This window comes from Fringilla coelebs (genome assembly GCF_963513975.1).
Source record: "Fringilla coelebs genome assembly, chromosome: 1".
NCBI classification, from domain to species: Eukaryota; Metazoa; Chordata; class Aves; order Passeriformes; family Fringillidae; genus Fringilla; species Fringilla coelebs.
The window spans coordinates 148,103,221-148,128,558 of record NC_140028.1 but is presented as its reverse complement, the minus strand read 5'-3'; the positions used below and the strand labels follow the sequence as shown (position 1 = coordinate 148,128,558).

The following is a 25,338-nucleotide window of genomic DNA, read 5'->3' as shown; positions in this document are numbered from 1 at the left end:
CATGGTCCCCACAGCATCCTTCTCTCTGTTATTCCTCAGGGTTTAGCTTTTACATTTTTCAGGTTCTGTGCTGCTTTAGTGTGTAGTTCTAGGCTTCATATCAGAGGATGGTGAGCTCTCTGCACAGAGTATAGAGACAAATCAATTCCTTCTCTAGCTGGGCACCAAGGACAAATGATCCAATCTCAGGCCCAAGAGCACAAACACTGTGGGCTGGAGAGAGAAAAACAAGAAGGATGGGACTGCATGGGCTAAAGCTGGAATTGGACAGTTAACTCCAATATGCAAATGGACCAGAACTTATACAAGTGATAGACCCCGTGTACAGTCATCCATTTTGTGACCATTTTGGTTCATCTTGGGCGCAGCCCTGGCTGGGCTCTTGTGCTGCCCAAGGTGGGTCCATTGAGGCTTTTTAATAAATACCTACTTTATTCTTTAGCTCTGTCTAGCCTCTGTTCTAGCTCAGCCTTCACAAGGCATCATCTGAATTGGAGAGAGATGGATGCAGTGGGTGGAGTATTTGGTGGCTAAGGAATTGTGGTTTCACCCCAGCCAACAGCCAAAGCCCCTCAGAGCCACTCATTCACTCCCCCACCAGCAGGATCAGGGAGGGAAGCAGAAGGGTAAAAGCTGGGTGACTCATGGGATGAGTTGAAAACAGTCTAACAGGGAAAGCAAAAGCCATGCACACAAGCAAGGAAAACCAAAGCATTAATTCCCTTCTTCCCATGGTTGGGCATGTGTTCAGCCATCTCCAAAAGAGAGGGGCCCCATCATGTGGAACAGTGACTTGGGAAGACAAATGCCAACACTTTGAATGTTCCCCCCTTCCTCCTTCTTCCCTCCACTTTTTCCCAAGCATGATGTCACATGGGCTGGAGTGTCCCTTATTGCCGGCTGGGGGCTACGTACAAATCATGGACAGGACAGGACTGCCAGGAACGTGCCTTGAGCTGTTTTATTTTCCAGCATCAGTCTCATTACATGGTTATGGCAATGGGAAGATGCCAGCAGCTCACATCCCAGGCAGCAAAGAACTTAATGTTGCAACTTACTTTAAAAGTTTTTTGACCAATATAACAAAGCAAAAGCACCTTGACAAGAGTTCTATCCAACCACTATAAGCACACGTACCTTTGGTTAAACAATGCTTGCTTATTTCAAATACAATACCTGCTTGTAAGCCTTAAGATACAATGCACAGAGCTCCATTATTAAGCTTAAAACTTCCTAATATCTCACTAGATATACTTTTCTGCAGCTTAGGGAGTTATTCTAGCCAAGCATTAATACACAGACCATTGTTCTATTTTTCCTTCCTTCTCTACTTCTTACATAATTTTTCTGCTGACCTGTCTCATGGCTACTGCTTAGCTCTAATCACAGTTCTGCTGTCTCTGAGACCTGCCTTTTGCAGCTTTCCCAAACCCCTCTGATTTTTAAGGATTCCCGCATCCCTTTGGTCAGTTTGGGTCACCTGTCCTGGCTGTGTCTCCTTCCAACCTCCCATGCTTCCCCAGCCTCTTTGGCCAATGTGGCAATAGGAAAAGCAGGCTCTGTGTAAGACTTGTACAGCAATAACACAAACATCTCCATTTTAGGTTTTTCGAGTTGCATTCTTAACATGCTGAAGTTTAGACTTCAATCATACAGGGAGGTACAGTAAGAAAAAGGTGTGAAACCAAATATTTCAACCTTTGCTGGCCTCTTGGTGTTTCTCATTTCATGGTTGTGTTTGGGGGCCCATGCAATAGAAGAGAAGACTTTATAAACTATACTAACGAGACTGCATCAGAAATGCTGGAAATCTTTCAGAGGTTGTAACAGCAGGATTTTGCTCTTAGCATCTGACTCAGGAGAAATGTAAAATGCTTCAAAAATACTAATACTGTTTTTCATAACACTAAGAAGAAACTGATGGAATAACTCAAACTTCAGGCACTGAGATCATTTTCAGACTTCTTCAGTGTACATTAGGTCATTAGGCAGAAAGCTATTTTGTGCAACAATGCCTTTAATGTGTACTTACCATAAAAGCTATTTCCTGTTGTTCTGTAAAGTCAATTAGCTATTTACCAAATACCAAATTTCATGTCTGTTGATTTCTTATTTCATTGTGCAGCATGAAAAAAGGGAAATGGCAATAATGCAAATTATTGTCATGATAAATACAGCATGTCCTTTACACTCTTAGATTCTTTTCTAAGAAAGATTGAGTTGCACATTTTGTTTATCTCACAGATAATTGCCAAAGCCCCTCCTTTTTTCTGGACTTGTGCCTTTGGAGATTTTGTATATTACTTTCCCTGTGTATTGTTTTGGTTTTACTGTGTATGTAATATTTAGTTATTCTGTGTTCAAGTGTAAAAAAGCAGCTGTATTCCTGTATTTTCCCACCCCCTCCCCCTTTTTTTTTTTTCTGATGTCCCCTATTACTTTTGTTCTTGTTCCAGGGTTATGATGTTTTTTAAGACATTCCAGGAATCTCCTCCACATCTTGAAATTAGTCACCCTCGAAATTAAGGGGAATCCTGAAGCTTCTGTCCAGCAGCTGAATTAGTTCAACCCACAAAGGATGCATTTGAGCTTGCATTGTAAAAAATATGTGTGCATTACTTAGAGATCACTCTTAATGTGATATTTCAGAGATTATAGTGCTTCCCAAATTGTGGGCACTGCACTCCCTGTGTGCCAGTTTTGGTTACAGACAGAAAGGAGGATTGCAAATTCTCTAAAGCTGCAGCAGAGTAAACAGAAATCTCTGCAGATAATTTTCATTGCAAGTGTCTCCAATGCAAATCCTTGAATTACCAAGGAGTATTTATACATAAATTTGTAAGAAATATAATTTGTGAGCTGTTAACATCAGAGTTAGCAACTGTTACACTTGATGCCTAAAGAGGCTGACCTGGAACAGAGGCTAGACAGAGTTAAAGGAATAAAGCAGGGGTTTATTAAAAGGCCTTTAAAGGGTACACCTTGGGCAGCACAAGAGCCTGGCCATGGCTCTACCCAGGATGGACTCAAGATGGATGCTGGATCCCAAGTTTTCACACTTTTATAAGTTTTGGTCCATTTCCCTATTGGGGTTAATTGTCCAATTCCAGCTCCAGGTTATGCAGTCCCATCCTCCCAGACTGCTCTCCTCAATTTGCTGCTGTTTGCACTTTTTGGGCCTGAAGCTGCAGCAGTGTCCTTGGTTCTGGGGCTGGAAAAGGATTGTTTTGTGTGACTGAGCTGTGAGGAGAACTTGCTAACACTATGTGAAGTTCAGAGTTATATACCAATGCAGTACAGAATCTAGAAAATATGAAAGCTAAAACTTAAGGTATCACACTGCTCAGGATCTGTGTTATAACAAATTATTGCCCTATGAAAATCAGCTGTGAATTCCTTGCTTACATAAAGCAAGGTGGGGATGCAAAATCAAAGGTCTACTGACACTATGAAACACTAATGATTTTGAGTATTTGAGAAGGCCACAGGTGCTCACAAGCTGTTTCGACAGAAAATGATCCATCCTGTTAAATACTGGTGCCATTTTATTGGTCTGCATTTGACTAGTTTTAACTTCAACTTGAAGAGCCATCCAGTATTAAAGCTCTCATTCATCTGCAAGTCTTTATAATTTTCTGTTGAGAAATTCTGTCTGTCACAAAATCACTTGTTCAGGTTTACAACATCTAAACAGTTCCTCCTCTTTAATGCAACTTTCTAATTTTTACCTCTAAAGTCACTTGGAAAACTTTTTTCTTTGCATATTGTAAGGAGACAAAAATAACATCTGATTTTTGTTAATAAAAGCTTTTTGCTATGATTATAATTTGTGTTTATTTTCATTATGCCCAAAAGAGACAACCTCTGTTCCTGTGGTGCATCTATCTTTAACAAAACTCAAATTCTGCCTGTGCCCCCTCTGACATGATTTCCATTCCCTGCTCTCCAGAGTCTGAGATTTTGCTTTTAGGAGTCTATTTTGGTATCTGTGTTCACACCTCTTTGCTTTTATGTGCACAGCTGAATTTTCTGTGTTTTGTGGGGTTTTCTGTGTGAAGAGTGATTTGCATTTGCTGGTTCTAATGGAGATCATTGGCATCGTTATGTTTGTCTCAGACTCACTTGTGGTTGGTGCTGGCTAATGGACAGTGAACCCTAACCATAAACTCTGTAATTAACAGTTGTGATTTGCCTCAGTGAGAATCTTGACCTAAATTAAAACACTCAAAATGATACTTTATATCAAATTCAATAGCATTTTTTGTCAGTGGATGACATGATCTAGTTATGGATTGTATGATTTTGTTTTGCAGAAGACATTTCTTGAAAATTTGTAATATCTTTCTCAGGCTCAAGTAATTTTCCTTCCAACTGTTATGGTCAAAGTTACTGGATGTTTTTAACTTGTAAGTAAAGGAATGTTGATTTCTCCATTAAATTTTTGGTAAATATATTTATCTTGTCCCTGTAATACACTCCTTTACTCAAACTTTCTGTGCTTGTATGAATCATACGAAGAGACTATTGGAGAGATCAGTGCACAGATTTCAGGATTAGATTTCCAGATACATCAACTGATGGCAATGATTTGTTTGTTTGAAATTCTTGTTCCATTCCCTCTTGTATCCATCTGGGATCTTGTGTCCAGCTTGTGATTTTAGCCAATTTGAGACAGAGTATCTTAATAATACAGATGTATCTTGGAGGATAATATAGTGAGAAAGGGATTTTTGATGATCTTAATTTCAGGTGTCCCACAGCAGGGGTTCCATGGTCAGCAAGTTATTGAGAGAAAATCTCAAACACACAGGAGAAGGATGGAGGTGGCTGGGTGGAACCTGAGGATGACAGGGTCATGCAGTGTGCATGAGCTGTCAGATGCCTTGAAATCTTTCATGACTGCATTTTCTGATCCATAATTTAAAGCAGCAACTAATGTTTAGAGTTATGGCACAGTTACAAGATACATTTAATTATGCAAAAATCTGGTTTATTCAGCTCTTGACATCTGTACACTCTTAGTCATTAGGCTAATGGTGGTGTGCTAATGCTACCAACAAGAAATATTTGTCTTGTGCTCTGGCAATAAAAAGGAAAAAGAAAAGTGCTGTACTTTGCAGTTAATGGAGGAAACAGATCCACATCAAGAGCATGGTGAATAAATTAACAGTAATTTCTGTAATGAATTTAATTTTAGTAACTTCTATAACAAACATTATCTTTTTGTTGTTAAACGTCGGCTTTTTTATTTCCTCAATTTTCCTCGTCCTATTTCCACAGGAATAATGAATGAAAAAGGGAAGAAGAGAGTGTTACTCTGAGACTGGTTTTCTGCCCTCTCCGTGCTGTAAGGAACTGTCTTCCTAATGGGAGAAAGGAAATTTTCCACTGTAGCACAAGAGAAGTAACTTGTCTGAGTGTTTTGTGGTTAGCTGCAAGTCCTAATCTGCTGCAGATAAAAAATCCTCTCTGAGCTCTTGCTTTTTGGATTTTAAACATTACAGTGCCCAGAAGGAGTGCAATTCTTTTTGCTGTGTTGAGGTCTGTGTTGATCCCCTGTGCCCCATTTTTCACAGGGCCAGATGGATGGAGAACATACAGCAGAATAAATACATGCAGGTAGGGATCTTCATTGCATTTAGTAGTACAGCATTGTAAATGTAGTGCCTTTATAGTGATGCTTGAGTGATCTTGAAAATTCTGCTCTCTTAATTGAACTTGTCTTGAGAACATAATCTTGCTTTCTAGAAAAATAACTTACACTGGTACTTAAAATGTCCTGTTGCTGCTTGCACCACAGAACACTTAGAGTTTTATTTCTTCTAAAGCCATCTGCAGTTGTACCTATTCAGAAAAATGTTTAATCACTGTTTGTTTCTTTGTGTGCATTAGTGCTGCCTGGCTTTTAAGGACAGCATAGTTCCTTCAGTAGAATTCTTCCAGCAAAACCCAGAGTAGCTCTCTTATCATCAGGAAAGATGATAGGAAAGATTTATATTCTACTTAATAAAGAAGAAAAGAAATTTCAGATAGTAATGGGTTCTATTGATGTAATTAAGAGAAATAACTGTACTTAGCATTAGGGCTTACCATGAATGTGGGTGTGTGTTACTGTCCAGTGCCTGTTGCTAGCGGGCTTTATACATCACTTTTTAAAAAAAAAGTAGTTTCAGATAGGAGGATAACTGCTGTGATTTTCATTTTGCTCAAACAAGGTTTGTATGTTTTATTGGAGGTTATGACATGATATTGAATGTATTTTGGGTTCTAGTCTTGTGTATGACAGATAGTATATTTGAATTTCAGATTTTGTCTGTATAAGATGTAATGAACATATGTCAGAGATTGGGAATAATAAAAAGTGGAAAGTAATGAATGAAAAATAGTAATATATGCTCTAATTTCTAACCAAAAGCTTTTAATGAAAGACAAATTTTGTGCCAATATTTAATGTATGTCTGCATGGTTAAAAGCTTGGAATGAAATGTGAAATAGGAAGCCTTTTGTTTTCTTACCATTTTACACATATATTTCCAATTGAAGGAAAATCCATCTTTGCTTTTAATAAATGTAATTATGATTTCAGCAGAAAGAAATTATTTGATTAATATTTAACTGATTATTCTTCAAAAGGATCACCCAAGCATTTTTCCCTTTCTTACAGTGTTGTCAGTGAGAGCACAAAATTTCATTTACTGTTTTCAGAAAAGCAACCAAGCTCCTCCCTCCATCCCTCCCACAGGCATCCCACTACAAAGAAAACTTTCTGCATGGGAGCTGGCTCAGGAGAAATGATGTTGTTGGGAATGGAAAGGTGAAGGTGAGAAAAACCAAGACTTTTTGTCTCCTTGGAGATAACAGCCAGCCAACATTACCTTCAGAGATCTGTGTGAAGGCTTGTCTAGTTTGAAAGGGATACTGTAAGTATTTTGTTTTTGCTCAATATTTGTATACTAGAGAAAACTCAATTGTTGATTATCTTACTTTAACTCTATATCTATTTGATCAAAATGTTTGGGGATATATGTATACAAGTGTGTGTGTCTGTATATAAATAAAATATGTGCAAACATGTTTCCAAGTGTTAGATGTGATTTTATTTTAGGTACAGGGAACATCTATGTAAGAAAATCGGTCATTACATTGCTGTAAACATGTAGCTCTTCCTATAATTTACATGTACAGGGAAACATTTTGCTGAACATTGATATATTTGTCATATTAATTACTATTAATTATTGTCATATTAATTATTATCATATTAATTACTGACTGCTCTGTTTTGTTATATCACCTCATGCAGAGTATTCCTCCAATTTGCTTTAGTATTATCTAATCTTATTTACACTGAACTTTACATACTAAAATTTCTTTACCTACACAAGTCTGGAATGTTTTTCTCACAAAAATACCAGTGAGTGATTTTTTTTCAGGATGTTTAAGTAATGCACAGTCTAGCCCATTGCATAGATTTCTGAATTTGGAAGTAATGAGTGAGTATATTATTATATTATATTATATTATATTATATTATATTATATTATATTATATTAATATTGTCAATAACTTTGTCTATTGCACGTGTTAAAAAATCAAACCAAACAACACCCAAAAAAAAAAAAAAACCCAAAAAAACCAAACCCCCCCAAAAAACCCCCTGAAAAATTGCACTGGTAGGAAAACAAACTCCAAAAAAACTGCATTGGTAGATATTTATCCAACCCATCCAAACACTAACTTTTCCTTGAGATGGAGTGACATATGAGAAGTGGATAATGGGGGACAAAGTTCTGGGTGGAAGAAATGGCCTCGTATTTTAGAAGCAGCAGCAGTCCTCTAAAATGTCTAGGTTGGATTTTACTTAGGACTAAAATCTGTTATGTCTGTTCACCATCAATGGCACTTAAACAGAAGAAAATGATGATCAGAAAGAGAATTTTTATTCTGCTTATTGAAACTGATTAGGTGATAGCAGAAACTTTTGGCAAGGTACTGAACAGAAAACAGGGAATTCCTGTCCTGTTTCTTAAGGTGTTGCTGTGAGCCGCTTTCTCTTTTTTTTTTTTCCCCTTATTTCAGGTGAAGAGGTGAACACATCTTTATTCTTTATTCCTGTGTGAAAGACTGTACTAAATGAACACTAAAACCAAACTACAGTTAGTTTACCTTTATTTTTTTTAGATCCCAGCACTCACAGAAAATATTCAGTTGGTGGCCCTTGACAAGGGAGTAGATATGAGTAATTTGACACTCAGAATTGGTTACAGTCCATGCTAAAACGAGATTGAAACACAAATAAGGACATTTTTATATTTATGTTCCTACTAGTTTTCCTGTTTTGAGAAACATCTCATAAATGTCCCTTACTGACTTTTATTGTATTTTACTGAGCAGTTTTACCAGTTTCAGTTTTGGGGATTGTTGATATCTTATGATCAATGGTTTGATGGCTGCCTTTAAAATGAACTCTTTACTTTTAGGGAGCTGAAAAGAGTTTTGAAGTTTATACAAATGGACCCAAATCAAGGAGTTGTAGATAAGGCTTGAATTTGTATTTTGCTTTTCAATCCAAAAGTCTAAGTTTGTTAATTATCATCTCTACTGATTAGTCAGTACCCCTGCACGTATTTTGTAATTCATGTCTCTGAAACGTATTAATAGACTCATTTTTTGGCATTGCTTTGCTATTTTAGAAAACCCCTTAATCTTAAGAAATTTTAGTAGCAAATTGTACTTTAGTATTGCCCAGTGCCTGTTTCACTTAATGACTCTTTGTTCATCCCTTTCTAGTACCTTGGAGGTAGTTTGTTCAGTAAATTTCATCAGTACATCTGGAATTCCTTGGGTTTTGACATAAAAATCTTCTGTGTCATTTTCGCAGCATCCTTAAGCCAGCAAGACTAACCTCAAACGATGCCTAGCTTTGTACACTGAATGCAATTCCCCTCAAGATGAGAAAACCAACTCATTTCCACTTCAATTAAAAAGAAAAATGTGTTAATGCATCCTGTAGAAAGTGGTACTTTAGTAAGTGAAAGTACCAGTGCATTTGTATCTGTTACTGATGGACTGGTCTCTGCTACAGGACCAGAGATATCAAAACCTGTTGAAGGATTTAAATTTCAATTTAATTTAAATGCAAATTTCTTTCATTTGCTGTACTGGAAGGTAACAGATCTGTAGTCTTCAATCTGCCTCAGCAGCAAATTGACATAGCACATACTGACCTACAATTTCTTTGCACTAACTTGTAGTCACACACCCAATTTCTTCTCTCAGTTTCTAGAATAAATCTGGTGCTTATGTTACTACTAAGAAAACTTGTTCTGTATCTTCCCTCCCAGTTACTGAGAAACCTTTTGTGTCTCACGCAAAAATTGAAATGATTTCTTAGAGTAACACTTTATCTCTGTGTCTTGCCTTAAAAAATCAACTAATTCAGCAGAATATGGTGAGGTGGCTGAGTTCAGCTGAGCTTCAGGAATTCCAAGTAGTCATTCTGTCTCTTTAATATAATTTTAGTCCTTTGTATTGGAAGTACTTTTCAGTCATATCTTCTTAGCTTCCTTTCTCCTAACCTAAGTCACAATCTGTAAATACTTGGCAGTTGATCAGAGGCCAGAATTCTGTTGTGCCATGTGAGCACAGTGTGTTTCTGGTACAGGTCTGCTGAAGAAATCTTCTCATGAATGTCTATGAAAGTTTCTCCAATTATGACTTCTGGTCACAGTTGCTGAGGGGAATGTGTTGCATCTTTTTGCTCTTGATCAATACTTGTGTCTCATTTTTTTTTTTTAATTTTTTTTAAATTCAGCTCTGAAATCCTTAATACAAAAATGATATTTCCATTTGCTAAAACCATTTTCTTTGCTTAATTTATTTCAGTTGACGTAGTTCCCTAAAAGCTGAGTTTCTCTATTGTCCTTAAAACTGCTTTGAAGATAAAATTGATCTTCTTAGAGTTATTGCAAATTAAAAAAAAAATTGATTTTCAATTTATCTTTTGAGCTTTCTATTGGAAATGGGTCTGTGTGGTTTGGCAAAGTAACAGTTCTTTGGTTATATACTTCCATTTTGTTACCATGGTAAATTCTGATCTCTGACTGCGGTTCCTGATCAGATCTGAACAGGCTTGGAAAGTCCCAGAGGAGAGAAAAAAAGCCCTCCCAAGTCCCATAAACCCCAACAACATCATCACACAATCATTCTTGCTCGCATATTCTTTTAAAATAAATATATCTGCATGTAAAGAAGAGAGCTGTAATTGCAAGAGTATTGATTCTCTAACATGGACCACGTGTGAGCTCACAAGGAGTGCAGCACAGCTGGACCTCAGCAATCAAAGATGCAGAGTGTTTTAAAAGCTTGGCAGTGACCAAAACTGTTTATTGAATGGAAGTAATTGGTTTTGATGTGAGTCACAAAGGACAAATCATTCTGTAATGGGTCAAAATTTTCTTCATCTTCTGTGGATGAGAACTGGTGTCATGTAAATTGCTGTTATCTACAGTTGTGTGGTAAATTTGGGCATTAGTGACTGAATACTTACAGTATTTGCCTTGTCACCTCAGTGCTTCTCATTGCCACCCTTGCCCTTTGTCAGGGATTTAAACCTCAAGCAGAGTAATTGAAAATGCAACTGGACAAAGCCTTGAGCTGAATTTGGTGTTAGCCTTGCTGTGGAAGGGGTGGATCTGATGAGCCTTGGTGATGGGACATGTGGAACTAAATTCTGTTTTCAGGAAGTACAGAGGAGCAGTAGCTGAGGTACAAGGCTGCTGATACTTTAATGTACAGTGAGAAACAATTAGATGATTGTCAGAGTTGTGATAGAGGCGTGATTTTGATGCTTCCAAGCTGGAAAGGCAAAGGAAAAAACGTATCTCTTCTGTAACCTGAATCACACAGGTTGGATCCAGATTAAGTCGTTGATCTTTATTGGGTCTGGTTTTCATTACTCCTTTTTCTAAATCCAAGTACTTCTGGTTAGTTTTGCCTTATATCATGGCAGGACCAGCTGGTCAGAAGAGGTGATTGATCAGCTGTGTCCATTGTTGGTGTGGCCTCATCTGGAGCACTGTGGGCACTTCTGGGCCCTGCACTTTAAGAAGGATGAGAAGGACCTTGAGTGTCTCCAGAGGAGGGCACCAAAGCTGCTGGAAGGGCTGGAAGGAATGACCTGCCAGGAGCTGCTGAGGGTTTTGGGCTTGTCTGCTTTGGGGAAAAGGAGGCTGAGGTGTGACCTCATGGCTGTCAGGGATTTCATCTACAGCTTCCTGAGTAGGGGAAGGGGAGAATGAGATGCTGAGTTCTTCTCCCTCCCGTGAGAGGACCAGTGGTGGGACATGTGGGAATGGTCCAAAGCCACGCTGCAGGGGGTTTACATGGGACATGAGGAAGCATTTCTGTGCCAAAAGGAAGGTCAAACACTGGAACAGGCTTCCTTGGTGGATGGTTGATGCCCTAGACTTGTCAGTGTTTAAGAGGCACTTGGGCAGTGCCCAAGGCCTTACAATGGTCAGCCCTGAACTGGTCATGAAGTTGGGCTGCATGGTCATTGTAGATTCTTTTCAATTGAAATAATCTGTTCATATTCTACTCTATTTTATTATATTTTATTCTATTTTGACATGGACTTTCAGAGAAGTAAAAAATAATTTATCTAATAGATATTAAAGCATCATGTTATTTCTGGTATTCTGTAACTGTCAAGAGCTTTCTTTCTTGAGTTACCTCTAGGAAAACAGTCTGAAGGAAAAATGGATCCGTTGTTTTGGCCATCAGAAGCTAACAGATTTCGGCGATTCACCCCCGAGTCCTTGGCAGCAATCGAGGAAAGGATTGCCAACAAAAAAAAGGAGCAAGTCAAAGTTAAAGAGAAGATTAAGGAACAAGGAGTTGAAGAAGATAAAATTACTCCTCAGCTTGACCTGAAAATCTGCAAAACGTTGCCATCTCTGTATGGGGACATCCCTGCAGAGCTGGTTGGGGAACCTCTGGAGGATTTTGATCCGTACTACAGTGATCACAAGGTTAAAACTTCCCAAAGCTTTTTTTTTACATTTTTACCTGCTGAGCTCTTAAGGGATAGTAAAAGCTCTATTCAGGAGGTGCTGGGGTTTGATTGTTCTGTAGACAGAGCTTTGAACATTACTGACAGTTTTTGGGAGAGAGTTCTAAGGTATGTTTTTCATTATGGAATGAAGAGGTATTTTAGGTTCCAGTCAAGAATCAAAATTATTAATGAAAACATGGTATGTGTTTTGTGCCCTTTATTAGTAAATATATTCTGGGATTAGTGATGCTTTGTCTTCCAGAGCAGTTTCTCTGATGCCTGTGGGGCTGAGCTCCCTGTTGTGTAAACAGTGCCTGCCCAACAGCAGGTCACTCTGGAATTGCAGATGCTTTCACTGAATTACAAATACTCTACAAATTAAGGGAGGCACGTTTGAGATATTTCCATTACTTTGTGTAGCAAACCTATGTATTTTCATTGCCTTAAATTAATTTTCTGTAACTTTATGTCTCACTGGCTTTATTGTTCCATATTTATATTGTACCTACTCCATGCAATTCCAAACTGGTTGGTGATGCTGACTATAGCAGTGTATAAAGTAGATAGTCTAGGAATCCCTTCTAAATTAAATACTTAAATTAAATTATCACTACTGTCAAGGAAGACTTGATCTGAAGAACAGAAGGTTCCATCCAGTCCTTGTTGCTGTTTCAATGTGTGCCAGTGAGGTATTGAAATTTAATATTTTATCAGAGAACATGCTTTAGACTTTGATCTTCCAGATACTTTTTTCTTAAAGTACTCAAAGTGATACTATTGATGAAGAAGAACTAAGGTTGATTGACTTGAAGAAATTTATATTAAAGTTAGGAAACTGTGTTTTTCATTCAAGAAATTGCAATTTTACTATATGGCAAATGTGCTGAGCTGCATGGGCCTTAAGGTAGCTTAGAAGGAATTTACAGTGTTATGTGACAATATAAAGATATTTCAAAATTAAAAATTTGCTTTGACTGTCCAGGATTTTGGCAGTGCCACACAATCTGCATCTTGTAAATAATCTCTTGTAGCCTGTAACACTGTCTAAGAGTAAGGTATTAAGACCGTTGTTACAGTCCCAGAGTAGTAATTTAATTACTTTGACCAAATGAATATGATTACTTGCTCTTCATATTCATTCCCATTATGGCTTCTTCCTCTCAGGCAATAATGAACTTCAATAGAGCTGCTTTTCTCCAAAATGTGTATAATCAGGTCACAGCTCCAAGTAAGAATAAAGGAAAGCTGTGCTCCTAACTGCAGTTAGATATAGCTCTAGATGCAGACTTGAAAAACTGAACATGTAACTTTTGTACAAATTTTTAATTCATTCAAATGTTTCATGTATATGAATCCTTTTCTTTTTTTTTTAATAGACTTTTATGGTGTTAAATAAGAGGAGGACTATTTTCCGGTTTAGTGCCACACCTGCCTTGTTTATATTTGGTCCTTTTAATCCAGTCAGAAAAAAGGCAATTAAAATTCTGATCCATTCATATCCTTTCATTGATTTCCATGATTTGAATATGAAAATATTCTGTGCCATTTTCTGTCATTCTGTTCCTCTGTTTCTGCTTTTTCTCCTTTTATTTGGAATTTTTAATTAGTGGAAATTGGTCTTTTTAAGTTAACATGTCTGAACATGTCAAACATGTTATGTTCCACTAGTATCCTAACTTCCAAAACCATCTCCACATGCAGAGAATTCATTTTTATATTTAAACCATGAATTTTACCCAGCTGGGAAGATTTGATCTTGGTGGGAGGTTCTGGGAATGGTCCTATGCAAGGATAGGAATTGGATTTTGGTGATCCTTGTGGGTCCCTTCCAGCTCAGGATAATTTGTGATTCTGTTATAAGTTTCTTTGGAAAACACATGATAACTTTTCATTTGAATATGCTCAGAACTTTTCATTTGAATGCTTGTGTAGTTTTTGTGTGTGGAAAATTAGCAACTTGCATAAACTTCATCTTGTATAATAGAGTGCTTTTTTCCTTGACTTACTATTCACAGTTTTTCTTGGGATTATTACATGTACTGTGTTACTCAATTGTATGGCTATGACTATCCCTAACCTTCTTTCAGAAGCCTACTGGACTGAGTAAGTACCTCAGTGGCCATGTGCTCACTATTTTTCCAAGGATACTAACATGCACAACTGAAAAATTTAAATAATGTGATGGTCTAATTCTGGGGCTTGAAAATTCTTGGATAGATCTCCAAGTCTCCTCTGACAGAGGAAGGCTGAGGACTGTTATTTTATCACCCAGTCTTTTGTGGAGATTCAGTGCCTTTTCTTAGAGGCTCTCACCATATGCCCTTTTTTCTGTCTTGCCTAATTTTGCCATCTGGTGTAACATAGAGGTTGGCCCATTTTTCCTTTTGAGGATTAAATCTTTGAGAGACTGTGCAGCAAGATTATAACTTAATATCTCTCATTCTACAGCAATACCCTGAATGCCTGTTGTAGCTGTCTCATGCAAAAGCTATAAAGGAATAAATATTCATTTTGTGCTTTTCTCTGTTTCCTGGTGACTCTCCTAAGTCAGTTGTTCCCACTAGGAAGCCACTTATTTGAAATGTCTTGCTTCCTGTGGTATTTGTGCATTGTATCCAGTGTAACTTGAGTTCATATTCCAGAATTAAATCTGGAAAATGTGCCTGGAGCCTCAGAAGTTCTGTAATTTTAATTCCTTTTATTTTGGGGTAAGCATGGTGATAACTTAATGTTCTGTAGGATTTCTTTTAGTTATTGTGTATTTGTCAGAATAAATATATAAAACGTCCAAACTTTACAGGCTGAAAGAAATCTTTGTTATTACTGTTCTGCCAGAATGGTGAGGCTTTGAAATATTCCAGCCTGCTTTAGAACATAAACACAGTCTTGAAAATGTTTCCTAAGAAAATGTGAGCTATCTTTCATCCAAAACTAGCATCATATGCTTATGTGAATATTTGTGTTTGTGGATTTATATGGAAAATTTACAAAAATTCAGGAGGACATCTTGACCCCACAATGCTTCTGATAGTAATGCAACCTGTCCTATTTTGTTTCACATTTTCGATCTTTATCTCCATACAGGGACTAAATCAGAGAAAACATAGAAATGGGCCTGAATGTGTATGAGTCTCACTGATGTTTTCATTTCTGTAACTTTAATATATACTTTCCTCCTCAGAAATGTTTTCACTGCTGTCTATACTACTGAAATATTGATTAAAGTAGTAGCAAGAGGATTTGTTTGGGATGAATTTACTTTTCTTCGAGATCCGTGGAACTGCTTGGATTTTGCTATTATTATTGTAATGTAAGTAAAACTCAGTTTTTCTTTTACACTCAGGGGACAAAAACACAAAGATAATGTTTGGTGTTGCTGAAATTCCTTACAGTTGTTGGCATCCTCTCTGCTAAACTGTGCTTGAATCACATTTTGCATGTCTACAAGTAGAAAAACAGACTTTAAAGTAAGACCTAATTTAAAAGCTCATCTTAGAACTGTGTGATTGTTCTCAATTTAGTCTATATTTGAATTTTGTCAAGAGGTAATTGCATAAACAGTCCAAACCAAGCCTGCTCCTTTATGTTGTCTTAGCTGTACTCTGGATCAGATGAAACTCATTCGAGAGGGGTCCAAAATGGGTCACAAGGTGTTGAATGACATGGTGAATGAAATCCCAGTATCAAATGATGCTCAGGGAAGAACACACCTTGTTTTACATACAAATTCATGGGCTCTGGAATAACCTCCACTTGTTGGGAAGATGGTGCTGGAGTTTAAACAGACAGCTTTGTGGAAGCACCACTCCAGCATGCAGTCATGGTCAGAGAAGGAGGTAGAAAATGAAGATATCAGGGGTAAGAAGTAAAAAAGCAGAACACACATTATTTCTCTGTGTAGCCTGTATTTTGATTCAGGACTTTGTGTAGTTTTTCTCCTCACATGTCAAAAGATGTCAGAATTTAAAAAGCTGCAGTGAATATGTATATCTGCAATTCCACATACCAAAAAACTACATAGAGTAAAACTCACATGAAAAGACAATTGCAGAGCAGGAACACAGTTGAAGTGTACAGCACAGAGACAAAAAGAGAATAATTAGTATTTTTCTTCCTACAGTGAGAGCTCCAAATGAAGTTGTCAGGTGGCAGAATAAAAAAGAAGGGAGCAGTTTGTAGCATTACATGTAGGTTTTTCCTCATTTGTAAATAATGGGTTATATGTACACAGGTGTCATCACACACATCAATATATATATGAATGATTATTCTTATGGGTGATAATGAACTGCTAAGGAGCTTGAATACTGTTGATGATCATCATCTATCACTAGATAGTTACTAATAGTTACAGCTATCACAAGACAGTCCAACAGTTGCATGAAAAATTTAATTTATGGTCCTTTTTCCCTACCTGCATCGCTAATTAAGTAGTGTTTAACTTTACAATATAGTACCTCCACCTGGTTTTTTCCATGTCTTGTAGTACAACAAACAAAACTATTTAGAAATGAGCTCAACTGCTAACTCAAGTGTAATCATTGCTTAGGGTACTTGATAATTATTCAATCTGACAGACTAGACAAAGCCAATGTGCTCTGATCTGCTGACAAAGTCATGCTTTGAGGGGGAGGTTGCCTTTCCAACCATTGTTTCTTGGATTTTGCTATTGAGACTTTATTTCTTAAGGAATTCTGTTACCAGTTATAAGCTTGTCATGAGATGAGTCACAATTCATGTCCTTTCTGACATGAAAGAAGTCTTAGAAAATTTGGGGTAACCTGTTAAAGTTTGTATAGACTGTGCAATGCTTTAAAATACTGATTTGATGAAATTTTCTAATTGTTTAAATGTTAAAATCGAAGCAAGTTGCAATATTCAAGTTCTCACTGACTCTTTAAGGTTAGAAAGACCCATGTGGTACAGAATAAACACATTATAAATCTACTGTTGCTCAACTTTTCCTGAAGTGTGTGTTTTGTTTTGAGATAGCAGCAACACATACTTTCATGAGAGAAGTCCCAGTGTAAGAGTTTGGTTATGACACTGGCAGTTTTATATTTATTTGACATTTTGAAGGATTAAACTCTTCCAAAGTTAAAGTATCCAAATCCACCCTAAGTAGGAGCTTACTGTATTTCTTTTCACAGGCACTGCTCCAAAGCCCCTTTACTTTAATCCATGCCTAGAAATGGACTTAGATTCCTAATTTTAGGCATGTATCTTAGGATATATTTTCTGCAGTGAATTTATTACTGTCTGCTCCATAAGAAAATGCTTTGAAAAGCTCCATCTTTGCCATTCAGTTGAGTGTGGGTTAATTTCACAGGTACATTACTGCATTTCATAGTGTTGGCAATGTTTCGGTTCTTCGAACTTTCAGAGTACTGAGGACTTTGAAAGCTATTTCAGTAATACCAGGTAAGGAACAACACATCTTACTGATTTTCTCCCTCTGCTTCACCAGAATGCAAACTCTAATTCCACTCCTATTCTTGTCTTCCAGTTCTCTGGTCACTTTTTGTGACCCCAAGGTGTCACTGTTTTGCACCCTCAGCAGCACCCTAACACAATTTTTTAAATCAACTTTCCTTCAAATGATTTTGACAAAGGCAAATTTATACTCTGCATTTTTTTGTCCTGTCACTGATGTACATTAAACAAATATATACATGTACAATAAATACATACATGTATTTATTTAGCCCAGTGCCTTTGTCTCTTTAATTTGTCTTCCTGGAGCAGCCCACTGTATGTAATATGTTTTCTTAACACAATAAATCTGAACCACCATGGTTTCATGTTCCACCTCATTAGCTAAACTTTGTCTGGTTTATTTCCCAGAATGCTGACTTCCCAATCTGAGAGACTTTCATTTGTTTCCTTACTGACCACAGCCACTGTCTGGATTGTGTGTAATACTTTCAACAGTATGTTGAATATGCCATCCAGATATTCAATATTTTTGTAAGTTGTGTCCTTAATTAGGGTACCAAAGAATGATTCCAGAGTCCAACTGCAAAAATTGGCTTGAAAAACTATAAATTGCAATATATCCCATGGTCATAATATATATGAAGTTTATAATTTCCATGTAATTGCAAATATATTTTGATTTTTGATGAAATTATAGCATTAATGAAGCACTGAAGGTGTTTAATTTCAGTGCAAAAGCCACACATCAATAGTTTTCCTTTGTCTTTAACAAACCTGCAGCTGTCAGGACTTGTCATATAGGAACATCATTACATTCCTTTTCTCACTTTCTATATTATTGGATCTTATTTTCCTAGGTCTGAAAGTCATTGTAAATTCACTTGTTGAGTCTGTTAAGAAGCTCTTGGATGTGCTGATCCTGACTGTATTTTGTTTGAGTATATTTGCACTAATAGGCCTTCAGCTCTTTATGGGCAATTTAAAATCCAAATGTGTCCTCAACAGTATTACTCAATTCAATGACTCATTCTGTAAGGATCCCAAGATATATGTACCAAATGATAAAGGTAAATGTTTTTCTTTTCTCCCTTCACATAATCTGTGTATCTTCCTATGTATGTATTGATTTTTCACAGACATGTTAATATATAGTTGAATGTATTTCTGCCAAGAAGGTTTGTCCTTCCATTTGCACAAGTAGTAGTATGAAGTCACTAGGACATCTGAATATGAGATTAGTGAATCTTGGATTTGGAGAAAGATCAGCAGTCTGTGGGAAAGAAGGGACTGAGTTTTATATAAGCATTTTCTTCTTTATCTGTGCATTGCGCAGGGATATTAATTTTAGGGTTACTGCACAGAGAATGATTTTTTCCATCACTTACTCTGTAATTAATGGATTTTGTCTACTTCTCATAGAGATTCTTATTTTTACCAAAGATCAAATAAAATCTTACATTGTTAGTTGTGCAGCAAATTGTTACTATTTATTTTAAACTGTCAGAGAGACAGATCTGCTGAGAATCAGTCCTGTACGCCCTTTGTTGGGAAAGATGTTTCACAGAGGTTTGATCCACCAGAGTGTTTATAAAGTGTAGTAATGTTTGGTTTACTGTCAGAAAGCTGTAGAAACTGAAAACTTCTAATTTTATGATTCCTTGGTTGTTTTTTTAATTAGAACAATGCTACAGATTGAAAGACTCTTCTGAAATATTGCTGTGTGAGTACAGGGATGGTCTCAAGTAAGTGAACAAAGCAGTTTTAGTACTTTCTTCATTTTTTCCTCCAGATGAACTAGGGTTTTATTTTTGGTCTAAAGGAATGGTGATGATTTTTCAGGAGGAAGAAATGGATCAATGAATGTGTTATTAAATTAAAAACCACATTATTTCACACCAGAAAAGGAATGAAGTACAAGAATGCAGCCAATTTTATATGTACTTTGTTGCTAACTACTGGGAGTATAATGATAAGGTAGAATTATATAAATGAGAAGGGGAACAGGTCACTAAAGGCTTTTTAGATATTAATAAATTCTCCTCTCCTCATCTTGGTGAATTATTTAAAAGTAAAGGTATTTCCATTTTTCCCCACTCTCTGTATTTGTTTGGACATATCCTACATCAGTGAGAGGTTTTGTCTAGTATCCAAACTAAAGTTTCTATCTAGTTTTCTTTACTAGACAAATGGTTTTCTGGGATGGTCAGATATGAATCAGCCCTTCTGGCAGGAATATTTTGGGGAATAATGAAACCTCTTTTCAGACAAACTGAACAAATCTTTATTTGTTGCCGTGTATCGGATGCTTTCAGATTCAATTGAGTCTCCACGTAAGTATTGTTTAACATTTCTTTTGTGGTTAGAAGTAATTGTCCAGAAAACTACACCTGTCAGAAGATTGGGAGCAATCCTGATTTTGGTTATACAAGTTTTGACCACTTTGGCTGGGCCTTCCTCTCTGTGTTCCGGCTGATGACCCAGGACTACTGGGAGCGTCTCTACAGACAAGTGGGTACTTTTTTGACTTGCTGGAATGACTTTAGATGTGCAATTCAGAGTTTTATGTCCACTAGAAAAGTCTGTATTAGTTTTAACATTACTGACACCAATTTTCTTTTAAAATCAATGTAAGTATTAAGGAGGTAGAGACAAGTGACTGAGCTGTAGCACCTTCTGCAAGGGATGTTGGGTGGGAGCAACCCTGCTGTGAATGCTCATAGTTTTGTTGGAGAACATGCTCAGGTCAGTGGTTAAGAGCTAAATAAGACTTAAATATTTGTATGTAACCGCCCAAGGACTGAGATATGGAGCAGATCCAGCCAGGGAGCTCCCTGCTACTGCAGGAAATGTGAGGATTTGTCACATTTTCTGTTAGTCTTCTTTTTAAGTGCTGACTTCTCATCAAACCCTTTGGCTCAATGGACACACTTTCATTTTTGACAACATGGTACTAAAAAAAACTGGGGACTTGATGTTTTGATTCCAAGAGTTGAATGTAACTTCTCAATTCTGTGGTTTTTTTGAAAAAATGATGTAAAAAGACGTGTAGAGAACTTCCTGGATCCCTTACATCTATACAGTGCTTTTGCCAGAGAGGAACAATATTCTCTGCCTTATTCTGTACCTTTCATATTGCACCATTTTAACTCTTTTTTCCATCAGCCTTTATTAACTGTGACTTTTTTAAATGGATGCAACATCTTTTGACATTTGAAGATCATGTTACTTTTACTTTTTAATGTCTCAGAGCTTAATTTTGAACCATCTTCTCTGCTACCATTAAAAAAAATATAAGAATAGGATAATCAGTCTAAATGTTGCCTCTGATTCTGTAATTAAAACACCTTTAATGATTGTATAGATAATCCTAGCTTTCATATTTATTACTGAGTTTCATTCATTTCTTCCACAGTCACCTGTTTATGTCTTTGCAGATGAATTTGTCTTTTCATAGCCTAAACTCTGATGATCATTTGCTTGATTTGCTGGAAGATATTTGATTTCATTTTAATTTGTTAATTCTTTTCTGCAGTACGTGACATTTTTATGTAAAACTTAGACCAGAAGCAGATCCCAATGTTTTTCATTGAAAACACTGCAGTACATTAACCTTTAGTATTGCATAGAAAAAGAAATTGTTTAAAGTTATTTTGCAATTGCTTTGTAAATATTAGTTTGTTTGGAATTTATTACCACCTTTACCTTTTCCTCACAGACCATCCGTACCTCTGGAGTATCCTGCATCTTTTTTTTTATGGCAGTCATCTTCTTCTGCTCATTTTATCTCTTCAATCTGATCTTGGCTGTGGTAACTATGGCATATGAAGAGGAAAACAGAGCAACTCGTGCTGAAACAGAGGCAAAGGAAAAAATGCTTCAGGATGCCAGACAAGTTATAGAGAAGGAACAGGTTTGTAAATGATCATATATGATCTGTAGTTCCTTTTGTTTTCTTCTGTTTGTGAAAGAGGGAAATAATGTTTTGAATTAAACATGGGCTTCTTAAAATACTTTCTGACACTGCATTTGTCTTTGTCTTTACAAATGCATATATGCATGTATATATATGTTTAAATACATAAACATTCCTGTGATAAAAAAACCCATCATGAATCCAAGTAAAAACATACTAAGTTTTAGGATTTGCAGACCTGACATTGTACAGGAATGGCTTTCTGGCAAGAAAGTAATTTTTATGACATTGCATGAATGCTGCACTCCATAGTTTGCCCTGTTCTTGTACAGTACCATTATTGCTGTGCCCAAAAATTCCTTTCTCTGGGTATCCCTTCCTGATATTACTGCAGGAAGGAAGCATGAGTGGAAACATTTTATCCTCTACCTTCAATAAAAGACATCCCTGATCTTCTGCTAGCAGTCAGTTAAGTCAGACTTGTAAGAAGACAAACAAATATTCTCTAGCAACTATCAAATTTCATCATTAAAGTGTTAGGCATCACCATTTTACCAAGTTCCTCCTCTACAGTTGCTGACAGGTCTGTAATGTTTCTGTGCTTGACATTCCACCTTGCCAGGCTTTGCTTACGCTTTTCTTCTGTTTTTCTTTTTGCTTCTTTCTGTTTTTCTTTCAACAGGATTAGGATTTAGGAAAATTTAACATTTTAGGATTTAGTTTGAGCCCTTAGTCTTTTGCTGTATTGGACTCAAGGTCCTTTTCAAATCAAGAAAAGGAAAGTGAAAGGATAAGCCATCATACTTTGTAAATCAGATACAAAATACAATATTTAAAGTGACAAGGGAAGACTTTAATTAGAGAAGCTCACAGGTAACCCTGCTTTGTCTTTCAGAATTGTGAATAGCATTTTGTACTCCTTTTGATGACAGTTTAACATTTGAAACCTAGGAATTGTCAGTGCAAATAATTCAGATATCATAATAATTACCTGTATATTATCCTAGTCCATGCATTGCTATTTGCCTTGAATTAACAGACAGATATTTTTCTTTTCCTGTTTCAGATGTTGGCTGTGGAAGAAAGCAGTAAGGCCTTGCAGGCTGCAGCTGAAATGTCAGTTGCTGACTTGAAAAACTCAGAAGGAAAAGAGAGTAATAAAGAAACACCTACTTCAAGGCAAAACTTAATTTCAGATGACCAGGACAATGAGGAGCAAATATTTCGTTCACAGCCTGATCGCTGCCACAAGAAGCTTGTAAGTATTTGAAATAGAAAATACATTCATTAGATTTGCATGTGACATGACAATTCAAGGATGAGATTTTGGGTGCAGAGGGAGCCAGCATTACCTGCACCTGAAAGGGATGTGGGAAGTGTCTGTGACCTGTGCTCTGAGAGCTGTGGCAAGATCTGTCAACATCTCTGTTTGTGCTGCAGAAATAAATGCATAAAATTCTTAAATTTAAGAGTTTCTCTAAAGAATTAACTATTTTTTCAATTTTTTAAAAAATTATTACTGTTTTCTACGGACAGCTAATTCTCTGATCTAAATATTTAGGATAGGGTTTAGTTCAGTATGAAGATCTTAGGTGTGTGATTCACTTGTTGACTTTAAGCATCTGGTGCCAGTTTAGATTCTCTTGCATATGGTGGGTGTTCTAGAAATCTTTAATATCTGTGGCACATCTTCCAGCCCTTTGTGGGTATCTCATAAACCTTACAGCATCTCAAATATTGCTAAATTCCTACATTTAGCCAACTAGATTGTGTCCAGGGTTTGAATTTTTGGGGTTTTTAAGGTTTTTATGTGTGTTTTAGGTTCTAAACTCCCAGAGTCAAGTGGAGATTTATTTTTTCAGGTCACAAATTGATATCTAGTGACATTAGAGCTTTTCTAGTGTCTTACTTGGCTTTCACATCCTCTATGGAAGGGCACAGATGTTATGTGCCATGTCTGCTACTGTGGATGTCTCAACTACCAAATGTCTCAATAGACCATCTCAAATGGCTTCACAAACATTTATTTATGTGAATCAAACTTATTAGAAACATCTGTGTCCCATATGCTGGGATTTTAAATGCATTGCACACACATGGATAAATTAAATGTGGATATCTAAACCATTAAGCTGAATCCCACACATATTGTTTCACATCTTGTTTACAGCAGTGATTCCTGGCTCATCTCCTGACCACTCATTTTTAAGTCCATTAAGAAACTTCTATTAAGACTCATTATTCTTTCTTTGCTTAATTTTGGAGATTTTTTTTTTCCACAGTACCTTTGCCACTGACAAAATACTGTATCTTCTAGAAGACCATCCCAACTTTAATGTTTCTCTGGCTCTTTGTCAACATCTTCATTTACGTACCTATATTTAGATATTTTAATCTTGAGCTGAATCTTTCAAAATAACTCTCAGGCAATTATCCACATTACTTAATTATTTTCAACAATATCTAAAAGGAAAGCTTCTAATGCCCTTATACTGGTTTCATCATGTGACACATTCTCTTTTGCTTCTGAGAGAACATCAGAATTGTTCCACCCACCTCACTGAAAATGAAAATTTTTCCATAGCAAAGCTAAGAGAAATAATGTTCCAACTTTCATCTGTTTGAAAAGTATCCTTGAAGAGGAGTCTTTCTCAGACATATAATCCTAGCTAAAATTGATTAAATTCTCATTCTGACAGTCATCATGGTCAGATTTTTTTCTAAATTCCATAATCCCAGTTGTAATAAATTCTATATTTGAGCTGAAGGAATTCAAATCACCCACTTGGCAGCCCCCTGTCATCTCCTTTAGTAAAGCACTTGCTTCTTGTAGTGTCAATAATGTTTTTCCTGCTGTGTTAAGAATATAATTCAATTTTATGACCTAGTTTGGTTCTGCTGCACTTAAAGGAAATGCTGTGTCACAGCCCATGGTAGTGTTTTATTGTACCTATTCAGAAAATAAAAATCTTTTTGTAATAGGTGTCTTATCTTCTGTAAGTATAAAAATAATTTTTATGGCTATTTATTCCTATTTAACTTTATTCTTCTAAGTCTGTGACTGTGCTGCAGGAGATGTATGAGACAGGAGAGAAATTTGGATTATTTGCTAGACCTTACTTCTGCAAGGCTACAAAATCTGCAGAGATGGATGTCAAATGTAATCTGGATTTTTATATCTCGGAAATAACATCTTCAGACCTTTCCAAGGTCCCTTCCCCTCTCTGTGTCCAGGGAATGACAAAGTTCTGAAGATCTCTAGGAAAACTTAAAGCATGATCCAAGCACTGTGAGCTTATCCAATGCAGACTTTTACCTTTAGTCAAATAAGAATAATCTGCAACAAAAGTGGAAGTTTATTCCATGTTATGACAACTACTGGTAGTACAAACTCTGCTGTTTGAGGACTCCTCAAATAATGTCCTCTCTACTTTCATCACAAAAAGAGGCTAAAGGTGCAAGGTCAAAGAAAAAAGCACGTTGGGTAGAAGTTTTTTGGTAGGACAGAATGAGTTTATAAACATTATTTCTCTAGTGCACATCCCTATTTTAAATCCCAATTTGTCAGAGGACTTCCCATGGCCAGTCATTTCCTTCAGCTAAAGATCAATGAGCAGCAGTGACCAGTTCAGTGTGGGTGAATGTCCTTGTCCCTTCCAAAAACACACCTCTGAGGTTCCTTAACAGCTGTGAATTTCAATGAGAAGACTGAGAACTTTAGGCAGGCTGGCACAAAATTATTCTGGGTTTCTGTTTTATGAGACACCAAATCTCAGAGAAAAGAATGAAAGCTTCAGAAAAAAAACAGAGGGGGAAAATGAGCATTTTAGCACTGTACTATAAATTCATTTTATAGGTTTGTTACCTGACAGATCTATCAGCTAAGTTTTGCTTAGATTTTCATTAAAATATCAGACTGACAAAAAGAAATAAT

The 25,338-nt window shown here is 36.6% G+C and overlaps 1 protein-coding gene across 1 annotated transcript in view; it reads left to right on the top strand.

Moving 5' to 3' along the window:
- Positions 1 to 11,759: 11,759 nt before the first annotated feature.
- The window catches only part of LOC311156939 (sodium channel protein type 5 subunit alpha-like), a gene marked incomplete at both ends in the record, with an annotated part of 32,124 nt that continues 18,545 nt past the window's right edge, over positions 11,760 to 25,338 (top strand). The window contains 10 exons of the mRNA XM_084211282.1: positions 11,760 to 12,032; positions 13,432 to 13,552; positions 14,071 to 14,158; positions 15,237 to 15,365; positions 17,385 to 17,476; positions 18,349 to 18,558; positions 19,170 to 19,233; positions 19,855 to 19,999; positions 21,207 to 21,401; positions 22,471 to 22,662. Coding sequence (XP_084067408.1) covers positions 11,760 to 12,032; positions 13,432 to 13,552; positions 14,071 to 14,158; positions 15,237 to 15,365; positions 17,385 to 17,476; positions 18,349 to 18,558; positions 19,170 to 19,233; positions 19,855 to 19,999; positions 21,207 to 21,401; positions 22,471 to 22,662 — 1,509 coding nt within the window. The remainder of the gene's footprint in view (positions 12,033 to 13,431; positions 13,553 to 14,070; positions 14,159 to 15,236; positions 15,366 to 17,384; positions 17,477 to 18,348; positions 18,559 to 19,169; positions 19,234 to 19,854; positions 20,000 to 21,206; positions 21,402 to 22,470; positions 22,663 to 25,338) is intronic.